Genomic DNA, 16,812 nt, shown 5'->3' on the forward strand with positions numbered 1-16,812 from the left:
ATGCCCGGGGATTGCCCAACAAAGATTACTTTTAGTAGTGGTCAGCGTAGCAACCATATTTGTTATACCCTAATAGATTTTAATAGGTAGGATTACATAAGTCGGTTGTATAATTTCTTCATCTACAGTGGTTGGTACGAATAGTGCAATGTACCTATTATCATTGGTGTTCACTCACGCTGTTTAATCAGGTGATATCATCTGGATGTTGGCACCAAATTACTGCAGATTTATTCTGAAATCTAACCTATGTTTTCAAAATGTTCATCATGCCCATCGATTACAGATGAACGAATGGTAGTGACATATGAAGAAATGGTGAATAGAAGGACTTCACTGCTCACTAAACTCAGTAATAAGATTGAAAAAGGTTATAAAAAGTACCACATTGTACGATGAGGAATGCAAAACCGCTAAATTGCATCTTCTATCCAGTGTTGAAGGATATGGGGAAGTATAATCGATTTATAAATAAGCAAGCTAGGTGAGCATATAGAAACACAATTTTAAAAGGAAACATGCAGAAAATAAATGGAAATTCGTATTGAAAGCAATTAATGACCATGATGGTGCCAGATTCTGGAAACTGGTTTCAGTAAGTAGCACTGAAAAAAGGGACGCACTACTAGGTGATGTCCCAGAAAGCATATGGTTTGATTATTTTAGGGATTTATTTAAAGAAATTTGTGTTGAAGTAGAGTATAATAACACTATATCTACAGTAGATTTGCTTGAATTCTGCCCATTGTACTCCTCCTTAGAGGAGGTATCTGTGGCAATTCTGGAACAAAACAATAAGGCTCCTGGCCCAGATCTTATTTCAGAAGTCCTTGAGCAAACCAAAAATATGGGCCCCTTTCTTGCTACGTTTAATGCAATCTCAGCCTCTGCCATGATTCCAAGGCCCAATTAGTTCCACTCTATAATAAAAGGTGGCAGAGCGATACCCTCGAATTATCGCCTGATTTCATTACTAGACGTGTGTAGAATGTATGACAAAATGCTTCTGGCAAGATTAAAGATATGGATAGAAGAAAAAATCAAGATAACCCACCTACAAGCAGGTTTTCAGTCAGGTCTGGGCATTCCTGAACAGTGCTTTCATCTTTTTCTTAAAAGAAAAAAAATGCAATATTAAGGAAAATTAAGTATATGCATTTTTTATTGACTTCAAAACCGCCTTTTAATGGTGTCCCGCGAATGAAACTATGAGAGACGCTAAGGAATTTACGCATTCCTCCTGCATTGTTGAAAGCGCGTTATCCACTTTATTGTAATAATCGAGCAACGTTAGGGTGGGCTTGATAGGGTCAGACCACAGATTGGTTCCCAATAGAAAAAGGGGGTACGCCAAGGATGTGTTGGCCCCCACACTTTCTTTTTTGTAAATGGAGTTGCGGACTTGCTTCTTGCCACACACTATGATGCCTCAATTTTGGCAAAGATAAAATCCTGCTTCTATTAAATGCTCAGGACGCTGTGCTGATGTCACTCGCACAGTTGGGTTTAAAAAAACAATATGCAATTTTTCAAGAACTGCCAGAAATGGTCCTTAAATAAACTGCACCAAAATAAATGGACTTTACAGCTCAGGGGAAGAAAAATATATGAGTTGTTCTAGATCACCTTTGCAGAGTTATTGAACAAGCAAGGTAATACCACTATCTGGGCATTAGAAAAACTGATGACTGTAAATAAAATTCCCAAGTTGAGAAGTCCAATTAAACATTAATTAAAACATTATGGCTATTGCTAGATACAATTTCAGTATGGAGCAATATTGCCTCTACTGTGGGTGTATGAGGCACAGGTTCAGCAAGCCTCTACATGGGGTTCTGAACTTTGAAGATACAAATCTAATTCTATATCATCAGTTTCAAGAAATACATTCTTGAAGAGATTACTCTGGTTGCCAGTCTCTACTCCAAATGCTTCTTTGCATGCTGATACACATATGGCAAGTATAGAAAAGTGGATCTCATTGAATCTAGTCTTGTGCTGGATAAACGTTTGGGGCAGCCCAATTTTGATACACTACAAGGATGCTCTTATAAATAAGTTATCCAAGAGGGTGCTCTCACTATGACCTGGTGATTGGACATAAAGAAAATATTACAATACCTAGGTCACCCAGAGATTTGGCAGACTGGAGTAGATTGGCTAGGATACTAAATCATTAATTAAATCCGTATTTTCCCCCGAAGGAAGCTGAGCGTACAATGACCGATTTGGGTAGAATATCTTTAACTATGAAATATCTGCATTTAAAACATTGTCTGGGTTTGAGCACTACTTGGATTATAATATGCCTCTGCTTAATTGCTCATTATATGTTAAATTGAGTATGGGTATCTTAAACCTGGCAACCAAAACACAAATTTGGACCTCATCAAGAACAGATCAATGCTTCAATGTGACAGAAAATTATGAGCAGTTTCTCCTGATTGGTCCTTCATGCAAAAGACTTGGTGGTATATCTAAAAACTTGTTTTATTCACTATAATGCACAAAATGTTTCATAGCCGATTCCATTATGTAAACACTCAGATAAACCTGTGGTGGTACTGACTGTTAAACTTTTAACAAGACCACACATTTTAAGGAAACATGAATTGCATTTGTGATACATTTTTCACTCTGCTTTTTAATAATTTTATAAGTTCCTGAGTCATTCATGGATTATACATCTCGTATTGGATTCATAGGCTGTTTGTATATTGTCTGTTTAATTATATAATATCGAATAAGGCATTGAAATAGTAAACATGGTTACAGAAGTTAAAATAGCCAGCATTTTGAGCAGTGCACTTATACCCATTAGAAGTGTAACTGGAGACTTTTAAATGTGTATCATTTTTGCAGTGTATAGCTTTATATTGCAAATGTTGAACAGTATAGTTATCAAGTACAGAAAGACGCTTACTCTAATATTTGTAATTTATATATATTAACGGTGCGGCTGCACGCACGCCACACCGTTTTCATCTGATGTACAGGAGCGGATCCTAGATCTGTCATTGGAAGGCGTAGACGAAGAAGAAAACCTCTGCCCAAACCGCCAAGTCTTTGGCCATAATGACAAAGCAAGATCAGAAATCCTTCCCTCAATCCCAGGGTAGGACTGAGTTCAAACCCCAAACTTTCTCCGGCTTTGAGGGGTTCAGAGACTGCTGTACAAGGAGGCCTGACAGGTCACCCAGCGACAATTGAAGGAAGCAGCAGAGGATGTTGCATGCATTTTCCCGCTCCCCCTCCTCTGCCCCTGCCTCTGATGCCAAGAAGCAGTGATGTCCGTGTTTGTGAACAGAGCTCACCTGTGGGGGGCAATTTGGCACTGTTGCAGGACATCTGGAAGCGTCTTTTCAGAAACCTCTGGCTCTGATCTGTAGTCTCCACGAGCTTCAGTCTTCCTCTTCCTCTTCCTTGGCCTCTATCATCCTCTCCTCCTCCTCTTTGTCAGATCAGGTCCCCGGCTCCTTTACGGAAGGTCCTTTCTTCTTGAAGATGCAGGAGATAAAACTGGTTCCGCTTGAAGAAAGGGGCTTTGGTTACTATTCCAGGATTTTTGCGGTACCCAAGAACAACCAGGCTGGCCTGAGGGTAGTCCTGGACCAGTCATTTCTAAACCTATCTTTACCGCTGGAATGCTTTAAGATGATTACTCCCACGCACATAGCCTAGTCTCTGTGTGCATGGGACTTGATTTGTTCCCTGGACCTCAATAATGCGTACCTGCATGCACCCATATATCAACCACATCAGAGGTTTCTGTGGTTCACGATAATGTTGTACCACTTCCAGTACAAAGTGCTGCCCTTCAGCCTGAACTCTGCCCCTCGTGTCTTCACGAAGTTGATGAATGCAGTGGCGGGCCTTCTCCGCTTGGAGGGCCATCACCTGTACCCTTATCTGGACGACTGGTTGATGGGGGCGGGGTCACCTGTAGCATTGGTCCGCGCCTGCCATAGATTGGCAGATACAGTTCGTCAGCTGGAGTTTTCCCTCAAACAGAGGAAATCAGTTATGCCTGTCTCAGGATCTGGTCTTCCTATGGGCACGTTGGAAAACTACCGTTCAGTGAGTGTTCCCCACGCCCGACACGCTGATGTCCCTCTACAAGAGGGTGGGGCACTTTCTGGTCAACCTGACCACCTCAGCATGGTGGTTCCAGCATATTCTGGGCCCGGTGGCCTCCTGTGTGCTGACTGTACAACACCCGTCTCAAGATGAGGCGCCTCCAGCTCCACCTGGCAGCCAATTGGGATCTGGAGACAGGGTCTGTTGGACCGGATCCCAATTCCACTGCTCCTTTTGCCCGATCTTCGCTGGTGGCTGATGGATGGCAATGTTTCAGTGGGAGCCCCCTTCACCCGACCAGAGCCTACCCTGGTGGTGACGATGCTGGGGGGCTACTGCAGGAGGCTTTGTGATTCATGGAGCATGGTCCAGGACGGAAGCCCTCCTGCATATAAATCTGCTTGAGCTCAGGGCAATGTGCCTGGCCCTCAAGGTGTTTTTGCCACTAATCAGGGCGAAGTCAGTCTTGATCAGGATGGACAATTCTAACATGTTTTACCTGAAAAAGCAGGGTTGCACCTGTTCCCTGCTCCTCTGCATGGACGCGTTTTCGATCTAAGAATGGTCCCTTGCACAGAGGATTTTCAACCTGCCGGGGAACAGTAATGCAGAAGCATATCAGCTGAGTCGATTGGAGCTCAACACCTACGAGTGGGAGTTGCACAACGACTCCTTGTTGCCCCTGCTCCACCGTTGGGGGTTTGCAGACCTGGACTTGTTCACATCTCCCCTGAATGCCAAGTGCTCATAGTTTGCCTTATGGGCAGGTTGGGGTCAGGGGATCAGTGGGCGATGCCTTCCATATCTGCTGGCACGGCCGCAGGTGTTTGGCATTCACGCCCAACCCTCTGCTTCAGCAGACCCTCTGCAAGTTTCAGGCTTCCATGGGCTGCAGCCTCATCCTGGTTGCCCCCATTGGGCTTAGAGACCCTGGTTGTTGGCTCTGCTGCAGTTGTGCTCCCAGGGTCCCGTCCATCTGCTGATCCCCCAGCAGGGGCTTCCTGACGCAGCAGGCTGGGGTAGTAGAACATAAGGGCCCGCCCAAACTGGCCCTGTTGGCCTGGTTCCTGATCAGCTGAGGATTCAGCATGCTCAATTTTCAGATGAAACCTGGGACATCATTCAGCATACCAGGAGGCCCTCTGCTAGTATAACAGCAAATGGACTAGGTTCTTCCATTGGGCTCGTGACAAGGGTCCGAAGACCATGAACCCCACAAGTTGTCCAGGTGAACTCCTTTCATCCAAGACAATATTAGAACACAAGGATATTTTTGCTCCGTTCCTCTGTAGGTTTGTAAACTCCTCTTTTCGAACTGGTATCATTCCACTCTCTATAAAAAAGTAGCAGTCTCGCCATTACTAAAAAAGGGCGGTTTAGATCCTAATGATGTAGCCAAACTCAGGCCAATCACCAACACTCTTTTTCTTGAAACTAATTGATAAAGTAGCTACGCTACAACTCCAGGCTCGTAGCTTAAGAATGGGTACTCTACATTAGAAGCAATCAGGCTTCCGTAGTTTCCATGGCACTGAGAGCATTATTGGACCTACAGAGAAACATGCTCTCTGGGCTGGAGTCGAGCAAGTCAGGGCTGCTGATGCTCTTAGATCTATCGGCAGCCTTCGACTTGCTAGACCATGAGATCCTGCTGGATTGGACAACCACTGTTAGGGGTCTCTCGGTGGAGGCAATACACTGGCTTAAATCCTTCCTCGAAGGATGCTAATCACGAGTTCACTGGGGTGAAAGTGCGTCAGATGCTAAGATCACCACCTGCGAGTCCCCCAGGGGGCATGCCTCTCTCCCCTGCTTTTTAACATTTATATCGTTACATTGTGTATGGATTTGGAGAGTCTGGGTCTTTTCTTCTGCAATTATGCAAACGACTTCCAGCTGGCACTGGAGATCAGTGGGGACTACGAAAAAGACCAACAGAAGCTGGACCTGGTCTATCAGACCATAAAGGGTTGGGTGTCCCCAAATTGGTTATGCCTCAACGCCACCAAGACCGAGCTTATGCTATACGGCCCCCACCAAGCCAGAGATGAGTTGAGTCATTCCTATGCCATTTTCTCGATTGACAGCAGGCAGATTTCAGTGGTGTATAAGGTGAAGACCTTGGGCACTTATCTGGAAGCCAGTTTGGATACTGGTGCGCACGTAGAAGCAATTGGGAAAGGTACCAACTACCATCTCAAAGTACCAAGGAAAGTTGCCCCACTGGTTTCTGAGGAAAATCACAAAAAGTTAGAGATGTGATACTCCCAAGAGTAGACTATTGTAATGCCCTCCTAGGGAGAGCTAACAAGACAGACACCCAAAAATTGCAAAAGATCCAGAATGGGGCATTGGGCATTGTTTATCAGATGAGCCGCACTGAGCCTACATCTGCCGCCAGGAAAAAACTACACTAGCTGCCTGTCTCGGCAAGGATTCAGTTCAAGCTGTTGACCACCTGCCACAAATGTGTTTTTGGTGATGCCCCGGCATACCTCAAGACTAGGCTGAGCCTTTATCAACCTAAACGAAACCTTCGATCTGCAAAGGCATGTCTCTTAGACGTAGACAGCGTTAAGAGAGCTTGCGGTAATGGTCGTGCCTTTCATGTGCAGGCGGCACAGGCCTGGAATGCTCTAACTGAACACCTACGCAATGAGAATAACTACCTGGTCTTCAGAAAACAGTTGAAGACTATTCTGTTCGTGAAGTAAGATGAGACAGTTACCCACCTTCATCTTTTAAGGGGTCCTGGATGCCCTTGGGCTTTTTGGCGCGTTACAGGTGAGTTAACATAACAACATAACCTGTCCTGGATGATGTACTGGCTTTTTCAGCACACCTGACTCGTTCTGTAGTTCAGGTGGATACATGCCGTTGGTAATTTGGCGGCCATTGGGGCTTACAAGAATTCCCCTGAGCATGTGTTTTCAGCAGCCCACCCAGCGGTTAAGGCTTACCTTAATGGGTTTTCTAGGCTTATCCTCCGGTGCATAGGCCGCATCCAGTCTGGCACCGCAATGTGGTTCTTGGAATTTTGCAATGCAAGCCTTTTCGAGCCATTTGCCTCTGTGGACATCTGCTTGGTGACACTGAAGACTGTATTATTGGTACCTTTCAGGCGCGCGCAAGGTTAGTGAACTGCAGGCATTGTCTTTGTGTGAGCGCTTTCACGACAACATGGTCATCTTGCGCACTCACCCAAACTTATTACCCAAGGTGGTCTCTCCGTTCCATATGAATAAAGAGAGCGGATCTGCCTACCAATGTTCTTCTCGAACCCACAGTCGGAGGCAGAGAGGGCCCTACATTCCATGGACCGCAAGAGTTCTTAAATTCTATCTCTCTTGGACGATGTACTTCAGGAAGTTTGTGGCTTTGTTTGTGACTTTTGGGGGCTCCTTCCCCGGCTCTCAGGCTTCCAAGGCTTCCATCGCCTGTTGGACGAGGGGATTCATGCCTATGCCGTCAGAGCTAAGGCCACTTCTTGGGATGTCATCAGCAAGGCGGCTACTTGGGCCTTCCCACGAACGGTAGGGAGTTTGGTTAGGTGGTTCTGAAAAACCTTTTTGCTTCATCCTAGATATGAGGCGGGTTGACCCGGCTCCACCCTATGTTCTTGTTCGGTGGAATCACCCACTGGATGCAGTAAAGGGGACAGGACGTATGAGTAATTAAAGTTACTCACTGTAGTGACTCCCCTTTCCTCCATACGTCTTACCCACCTTCCCGTGCTAGTATGCCAATGGCTTATAGGTAATGTGAGTGGCCGGGTATCTAAGCGTCCCGTGTGTTCAAAGGGGGATTGAGGTGAGATGCCTAGGGTGGGGCATCGGCGTGGCGTATCCACACCTAAGGCCGTACCACGGTGCGCTATACTATATTTAAGCCGAAGCTACATCTTTCACTGCCAAAGGTTCCGGTACCATCCCCATGTTGGTGGGACACTCAAAAGGATGCAGGAAGGGGGACTATGGACTAAGAGTACTCTTGTCACTACAGTGAGCAACTTTAATTTCTTCCTTATCTACCGAAATCTGGAGATTCCAGAAAAGACCAGGCTCTTAAGTGTTAATCCTCCTGTCGCTTAGCATAGCATGTTCCTCTTATTTTTTAGGTGTTTACAGTATTTTTCATTTGCACGACTGGGATCAGTTAATATTTTAATGATTTGGAATGCCAATGTCTGTCTTGTGTCACTGCCATTTTAAGTATTCTACAACTTTCTTTAGCAAAAGGAGAATTGCCAGCCCTCCCGTGCTAATATTTTTCTGTTTTTGATTTGTGCATAGAGCAACCAGGAACAGGTGCTGCTCCAAGGAGAAGATCGCTTGTACTTGAACTGCGGGGATGCAACACAAGCCCAGAATCCCAGGTGCTCACTAGTGCACTCAGAACACAAGAACAGCAGGGAAAGGGGGACATTCTTAGATGGCAGCATGGACTCTCAGGGTTTAAGCACTTTACTAGGACATCGACATTGGCACGTTGTTCAGGTAAATGCACACTCGTATGCTATTTTCTCTGAAAATCTGACATGCTCTAAAGCCTTATATATAGTCTTTCACTGAATTCTGTGCAACAGGTCATGGATTCCCAACATCTGCGTTTTATAATTAATTGGACCATAGCACATTTTTCTAAGCATAACCTAGTTTTCATTTTTTCTTTTCATTAAACTTTGTGAATTAAGTGTATACAACAAAGTATCTTCTAAATAAGCTCCACATTTTATAAAACCAGATTTCTATGTTCAAATAAGTCTTCAGAAAGTTCCCTATATGATATATTTCCGGTATGATATGGATGCTTTCTTCCCTAGGCATGCACACTCAGGAAAGCACATTGGAGGGAGTCGATAGTGTTAGGAAAGATTTCTCTTTTGGCAGCTTTTCTTTCATAGTTTCTATGGACCACCAATCGTTTTACTTTGTTTTGAACCGGGTATGGCTGTTCAATGGGAAGTAAAGCCTTCAGCTTCCCTTTTTCTAATTTGTTATGGGGAAACTGATCAATCCTTCAGACTATTAGTACTTGGAAACTGGTTTCTTTTGCCTTTAGTGACTTTTTAACATTGCACACAGCATCTTACAATGCTGTGCAATGGGGATACATTTGTATCACCCTAACTTTTTACAATTGGGGTTTTTGCTCACTTTTGTGCCTAAAAACCAGCTGGTGGCAGCAGATACATTTATACAATTTTTGCATTATTTTTAGTGCGCACATTCATGTTTACCACGTATGGATATAAAAAGTGGCTAGTGCCCTAAAATGTCCGTGCCACAAGATTTTCGCTTGCTCTCTGGCTGTATTGTAGTTTGGCCTTCTTCCTGCCTTGCCAGATCAGAAAATCCTACGTAAGGTCCTGCACTTGACTGGGAAAGCTGCTGCTTTCGCAGGCAAGTGCAGGAAACTATATGGGTTTCCTGACCTACCTTGGTGTGTGGCCCAGGAAGTGGTGGGACTATCTAGTCCCATTCCATATGCATAGAACGTCCAGGTGTGGGGCATGAGTGAAACCAATAGTTGTCCCCGATTGGACAATTACTGGACTGGCTGTTTGAATGGTGCAGATCCTTGCCATTGGTGGGACTTGCTTCCAGCTTAGATTTTGGATAAGAGGACGTCTCTCTCCTGCCATTTCCTCAGGTCAGTGTTGGAGCCAAGAATCCCTCATAGACTAACAGCTGACTGAAGATCCTAAGAAGACTCCTGAAGAGGCCTGGTATTTGTTCCTGCATCCTGCCCGGTGAAGTCCTTGTTGGACTACTTAATCTCTGAAGACCCCGAGCGGTGCTTCAGCCCATGTACTAGTGGGAACAACTGGTTTGAATGTCTTCTCGAGGATATAGCCGTCCTGAGCCTTTGGATGTGTCCCTGGACCACCCAGTGTACTGACCAGCTTTCTCGTAGGCTCCCTCGCCAGACTTGTCGCCATTCTGCGGTTGCATCTGTAACTTTGGTAGGCGCCAGCTTGTGGTACCAGTATCCTTATCAAATGTCATCGTCCCAGCATCAAGGGATCCTGTCCTAGAGAATCTTCTTCAACCTCGGCTGCAAGGTCTCCTGTCGTCTGTGTTTACAGAGACAGTCGCTGTAACTCTCCTTCCCCTGTCCTATGAAGTGTCCTGAAGAAGCCTGGATCAGTGAATCTTGCATCTGGATCTGACCAGAAGAATCCTTACACCTGACGCTCCTGGGTACCTCTAACTGGAACCAACTGTCAGAAAACCAACCTCCAGCGACCCCCAAGTTGCGCCATCAGGTCACCTGGGAAAATATGAGTCAAAGGGGCTAAGTAAATGCAAAGCATTTGCCCCTCACCCTTTTTCCATAGGATAACATTGAAAACAGTCTTTGTATCCTAATCGTCCATTCCATTGCCTTTTGGTCGTCGAACGTGGGTAGTAATTTTTGAAAGATAAGACGATTTTCTTACGTAGTAACCTTGTTGAATATCTTCTTTGAACTACCACCAACACAAGTAAAATAAGAACTTGCCTACAGAGACTGCATTCTTGGGAGAAGCATTGTGGCTCATATGACATTTCAGCACAAAGTCCCATTCCTCTTAGGGATTGGACTTCTGAAATTAGGAGAATTCACTTGTGTCTTTGTTCCATCTTTAATGCATTAATGTGCTTACTTCCTGTGTTGGTTAAGTCATTTGAATGCTTTTTAAGAACCTATGGTGAATGTATATATGTCATTTATAACGTGTGTAAAGACTGGAGGGGGTATCTGTACTTCTGCCCCCTAAATGGTAGGGTAAAGGCACAGAACGACCCCAGCAAGGCTCTCAATTTGGTTAGCTATGGATATGCAGCCAGACCTAGGTGATGCAGGCAAGTTCTTAAGTACAATGTTTTCCCAAAGCCCCCACAAAGGAATGTCCACGCACTGTTAGCTGATAAAACAACTTCATTATATAAAATAAGGTTCAGCAATATATACACCTAAATAATTACACTTTGTACTGGGAAATACCTATATTAAATTCAGTAATTACTGCACTAACTACAGACAGTTGTAAATGGCCAGTGAATTCTTAAATAAGGTATAACCAGTATATAATAGGAAAGCATGGCAGGTTAGTTATGAACAGTGGCAGGATGCTTTCTTGAGATTAGACAAGTAATTCTGAGTGAGAATCCCTCCCCCTCCCCGCCACCTGGCAGCCTGTAATAGAAAAATTAGGGAGTAACTTATGTTGTCTTTTACAGCCCAGTTCAATATTCAATACCTTTGTGCTTTCTTTTAAAAGATTTGACCAGCCCAAAGTACCTGATAGGCCACAGGAGAACAGGATCCAAGACTGATTTGGGACCCCTGGACAACTCTTTAGGCTAGAAGATGCTCTTCCCAGTCACAGTACCTTTGGTGCGCCGACAGGCGAAGTGGCAGTTTCTGGGCTTTACTCGACGATTCCCTTTGAGGATGGACCCCCTTTGGAAGAAGGAGCCACTGGGATGCTGAATCCAAGAATAAAAAGGAACCAAAGTATTTCGGAATGGAAGCAGTTTGGCTCTTCGCAGTGCTCTCCTTTGGTCGACGATTTCTCAGACTGTAAAATTCCTGTGAAGAAGAAACTTGCTGTGGTCTCCTTAACGGCTTGGTGGATGATAAGACCCCCTATGACCCTTCAATGACTTCTGGTGGTGCGAGGTGCATAGGTCACGTTTGGTGTCTGGTTTCGGAATATGACGGTTTTCTGACTTTCGGATCTTTGGTGCTGTAGCTGTAACACGGTCCTCTGGACGGCTTCTGGTGACCTGGACTCGACCACTGCAGTGGACCTCGGACCCTCACCAAGTCGGGACTCTCGGGACGACTTTGATAGCTTCTGGTGGCAGGAAACCCACTGGCAGACTTCCCACTACACCCAACGACTCTGGGCTCTCTACGACTGGAAAATGTGGTCAGTGGTGACTGCAAGGATGTCCTTTCAAATGTTCCTCAGCAGTTTCTAACTTTTGCAGCTCTGTGCACCAAGCAGCACTATGCTAGGGTACCCCCTCTTCTGGGCGGTAGACAACAACGGCTTTCAGCGGTCATGAAACATACCTCCGGACCCTGGGCAACACCAATGGACTTCTCTGGCTTGAGATGTCGGGCATTCCTCCTCTGGACTTCGAAGCCCCCGTCTTTGAATGACAGGCACACAGGAATGGCTTACAGGATACTTCGAGGAAGAGTAGCAGTTTTGCACGCCAGTCCCTCATGGCTTGGGGAGAGGTCTCTGGATCTGTCCTGGGCTTCAAGGGACAGTTTCTTCTTGCTAAGCTTCGACTTCAGCTACTGAACTGGTAAATGAGTGATCCCCAGCCATACACATCTGTCCCTCATTTGCTGTGCCTGAGCCAACCTCAGTCAGCCAATCACACAGTAGGTCCATTCATTCATTCATTCATTCATTCATTCATTCATTCATTCATTCATTCATTCAGCCAGCCAATCTGGCTCACAGGCCTGCAGGCTTTCAGCCCATTTACTCCACCCAGACGCCCATAACAAAAGATGTGGATTGGGGCAAGTACCCATCCTTTCAGCACCCTACAGTGCATTCATGTCAGTCCCAGGCAGGGCTGTCTCATTCATTGTCACACACACAGAAACCCGACACCCACAACAGAGAATGTGAGTTCACTTCAGACTCCATTCACACATGTCCCACCCCTAGGGTGTACACACAACACCTGGGAAAGGCGCCAGTCAGTCTGACGGGAGGCAGCCCCAGAGCCATATATGGTATTTCCGCCCAACAGCCAGTCAGGGGGAAAGGGGAACAACGGAGACATACATGGTGTTTCCACCCAACAGGCATTCAGGAGGAAGGGACAGAGTCCGGGCTTCCCTGGACTTTGAAAAACAAGGAAAAAGGCAATAGAAACCAAGAGGAGACAGGGGCCATCTTGCCTTCTGTCAGGAATCCATTGATCGCTATGGCAGGGCTCGGTGTCCCAAATGGAACATGTAGCTACCACTGCCCATACTCTGCTCTGTGGGCAACACACAGGTGCCCGAAACACACTTAAGGAGTTCAAGGGTGTACCCCACCCATTGGTGCCATAAGGGTATCCCATGGGTGATGTTCGCCAAAGATAAGAATGGAGAGCTGCACTGCCAGAGGTCCAGGCAAGACCTCTGTGGCAGAAAAAATAGAGAAAAAACGCACAGAAGTGGTAGGACAAGGACACGAGGCCCTGTCCTTCCATAAGGCATTTCCAGCATCACAATGCGCCTGTACACAAGTGTTTCTAGGCGCGACAAGACTAGGGAGGGGAAACCGAGGGAAGACCAGACACATTATCTTTCTAGGCTTTGTGTCATTCAGATCGTGCAAGTGTGAAATCATTTGTTTATTATTGAGTATTGTGCGATAAAATCACCTTCTAGTTTAATTTTTTTAATTCTTTTAGAAGGCCTAGAATAACCATATTTGTATACATTCGCCCTATGTTGAATTATTGTTACATTGTGTGGAATCATTGAGGGCATCTGACTCCACTCATTCTCGCCTGATAATAGACTTGACTGCTCTCCATTGCTACCTTGATTGGGGTTTGGCCAACCTCTGAGTACCCTGTTCACTATAACTATGGTTGCCTCCTAAAATCTGTCGCCCAGGCCAGATTGTAACAGTCCAGCTTAACACTAACGTAAACAAATTTTAGAGCCCAGCTTGAAAAATTATTTGGAGAACACTCTGCAACAATCTCAATTTATATTCATATTACATCTAATTGTTGTATTTTTTCCAAAGTTTCGTCTTGTCCACTTAAATGGGCATCCCTTATCCTCAATTCAAATTCCACCAATTGTCAGTTTGTGGAGCTAAAAAGACACTTGTGATGCAGTTGGCCTCAGGTGTTGACAAAATGGCGGTCCACCCCAGCGGTCTATGGTGGCCATTTTGACTACCTCTCTTACACCAACGTTCACCACGGCTGGTGCTGAGGGGCCTATTTTTGGGGCAGAGCAGCCTTTTCCACGTTTTATGGATAATAAGAACCTGTTCCGCCCTCCAATGGATTGGCATGTTTGGACTCCGCTGACGCATACAGTCCTGCTCCCTCCTGCATCCGCGCTTTTGATCTATGTGGAGCCAATTGGTGGGGGACCATCCTGGCAACCATTCTCTTTGCGATCCTTGTGGTATGCCCCTTCCAAGCGGCCTCTGCCCAGGCCAGCGCCTGGACTTCTGTCTGAGAATGCGTTTTTTGTCAAGTTTCAGACACTTATGTATTCTGACTTGCGTACAAGTGCAATAGAAATAAAATATCAATCAATCAATGAAGGCATACTTTAAGGGTTCATTTAAGGAAATGTATCCTAAGACGCCTGAACCGACCCCTGCTCTGCCAATCCCTATGCAGGTTCCGGTAGTACCTCCACCTCTCCCTGTGGGGCCTCCTCCCCCATCTAACTCCTCTGCCTCCACTTTCCCCTGTGGCAAAGACTCTGGTTGCTCAGTCAACCACGCCTTCGGGGGCCTGAGGTGCCACATACAGTGTATCAGACTTCTGCTCCCTCCTCTATGGATGAGGATCAGGCAGACCGGGACGGCGATGACCCGCCCAGCTCTATTAGAGCTTTTCACGACCGGGTGCTAGATATGATGGCACTGCTAGACATCCCAATACCCAAGCCCCCAGCTCTACACGAGGGCGTACTTTTTAGAGCCTTCACTCTGTCGACACAGGAGCGCACTGGCCGAGGCCGTATGGTCTGGGAAAAACCTCACTCCGGGCAGCACCTAAACAAGAAATGTACACTCTCTACAAGCTTCAGGTGTCTGAGGACATATCCTTGGCGACATGCCCGCTCCCCTCTTCGACAGTGGTGGCAGCAGCTACGCTACAGTCAAAGCCGGCCTCTACATCCTCCACTGCAGCGTCTCAGATCCTTTCCAAGGAGGACAAGCTTCTTGACGCCATTGGGGGAAAACATTTTTTTCCAATTCAGCTCTTCAGCTGTTTCAGGCTGATACTGAACTTATCCTGGTGGCTGCCAATCTCAAACTGTGGTAGGAGCTAGCAGAGTTTCAGGAATGTATTCCTCCTGATAGGCTTGAAGACTTCAAGGGCGGCTTATCTGACGCCAGGTTTCTGGCGCAGGATCTACTTGAGTCTGCAGCCCATCATGTAGACACTGCAGCTCGAGTAGACCTCTCACGCCAAGCGTGGCTCCATGCTACAAAGTTTTTGAAGGAAGTTTAGGACAAGGTGCTTGAACTCCCCTTCGAGGGTAAAGAACTGTTCCACTCCTCCACTGATGAGGAACTCGGAAAGACCAAGGCAAGTACTGAAACTGCCAAGTCATTGTTGGTCCTTGCGAAAACGCCAGCAAAGTCACCTTATAAGAGGTCAGGGTCTCAAACAAGGTCCTTTTCTGGTTTCAGAGGTTTTCAGGACCGCTGTGCGCGCCGTGCTGAAACTCCAGCTGGCGGCCCCCGGATGTAAACAGCAATGACAAGGTGGCCAGTTTTTCTCTCTGCCAACAGCCTCCTCTTCAGCAAATGGTGGTCTCCCACCGATAAAACATCTAAATGATATTTTCCTTCGGTCGCATAAGACTCCAGAAGCAGGATGAATTTTGTCTCATCTGGAGGCATAGCAGTCCATCACAGAAGACCGATGGGTTTTGTCTGTTGCTCGGGCGGGCTGCTGCTTGCCCTTCCCTCCTACCTCACCCAGTCACCCTCCTCTTCAGCAGACTGAGTCGCCCTCCCTCAGAGCCGAGGTGCAGAAACCACTAGACCTCAGAGCAGTGGAACCTGTTCCCTTGAGAGAGCAAGGGGAGGGTTACTCCTATCAGTTTAGAGTGCCCAAACCCAACCAGGCTGGCCTGCGCACTATCCTCGACCTATTCAAGTGTAATCTCTTTCTATCCCAAGAGAAATTCAAGACGATTACACCATGCCAGATAAAATTCTCTCCGTAAGGGCGATTGGCTCGGCATGTTAGACCTTCAGGATGCATACATGCGTATTCTGATCTGGAGCCTGCATTGAAAAATATCTTTTTGTCTCTGTGGGAACGGAACGCTTCCAGTATCGTGTGCATCCATTTGGTCTCCGCTTGGCACTGCGTGTCTTTATGAAGATGTCGGTCATTACCGCTTTCTTCAGACTGCAGGGCATTCATGTATATCCATACTTGGACGATTGGTTCCTGCGCAGTCCTTGCCCACAGGCTGCTACAGCCAATCTTCAGTCACTCCTTCAGCTCCTGTTCCATCTTGGGCTGTCTGTGAACTGGCAGAAATCCTTGATGACGGTCACTCGAGAGCTGATCTTTTTGTGTTTCCTTTGGGATACCATCAGTACCAGAGTGTTCCTGACAGAGGACAGGATTGCAGACCTTTCGACCACGTGCCCGTTCTTCCTGCAGTCCTCTCGCATGTTGGCTTGGTGGTTTCAGAGACTCCTAAGCCTCATGGCCTCTTGCGTGTTAGCTCTTCCTCTGGCACGCCTGAAAATTACGCTCACGCAGCCTGCTCTTCGGAGCTGCTGGTCCCAGGCTATGGCAGCGGATTCCAGCCCCATCCTGCATGACGGTCGTCTGCCAACAACTTCTCATTGGGGACTTCCTTCCAGGAGCCCTGCCCGAGAGTAACGGTTACTTCTAACTCCTCCCTTCTGGGGTGGGGTGCGACACTGTGTCACCTCGAGGTGTACGATTTGTGGACGCATCAAGACAGGCATTCCATATCTATTACCTGGAGCTCCTG

The 16,812-nt window shown here is 46.4% G+C and overlaps 1 protein-coding gene across 1 annotated transcript in view; it reads left to right on the plus strand.

Moving 5' to 3' along the window:
* Positions 1 to 16,812, plus strand: part of RIC1 (RIC1 homolog, RAB6A GEF complex partner 1) — a 1,165,874-nt gene that overhangs the window by 827,372 nt on the left and 321,690 nt on the right. Inside the window, exon 12 of the mRNA XM_069626020.1 lies at positions 8,370 to 8,573. Within this exon, the coding sequence (XP_069482121.1) occupies positions 8,370 to 8,573 (204 nt within the window). The remainder of the gene's footprint in view (positions 1 to 8,369; positions 8,574 to 16,812) is intronic.

This window comes from Ambystoma mexicanum, chromosome 6p, assembly GCF_040938575.1.
Source record: "Ambystoma mexicanum isolate Mex_15411 chromosome 6p, UKY_AmexF1_1, whole genome shotgun sequence".
Lineage (NCBI taxonomy): Eukaryota > Metazoa > Chordata > Amphibia > Caudata > Ambystomatidae > Ambystoma > Ambystoma mexicanum.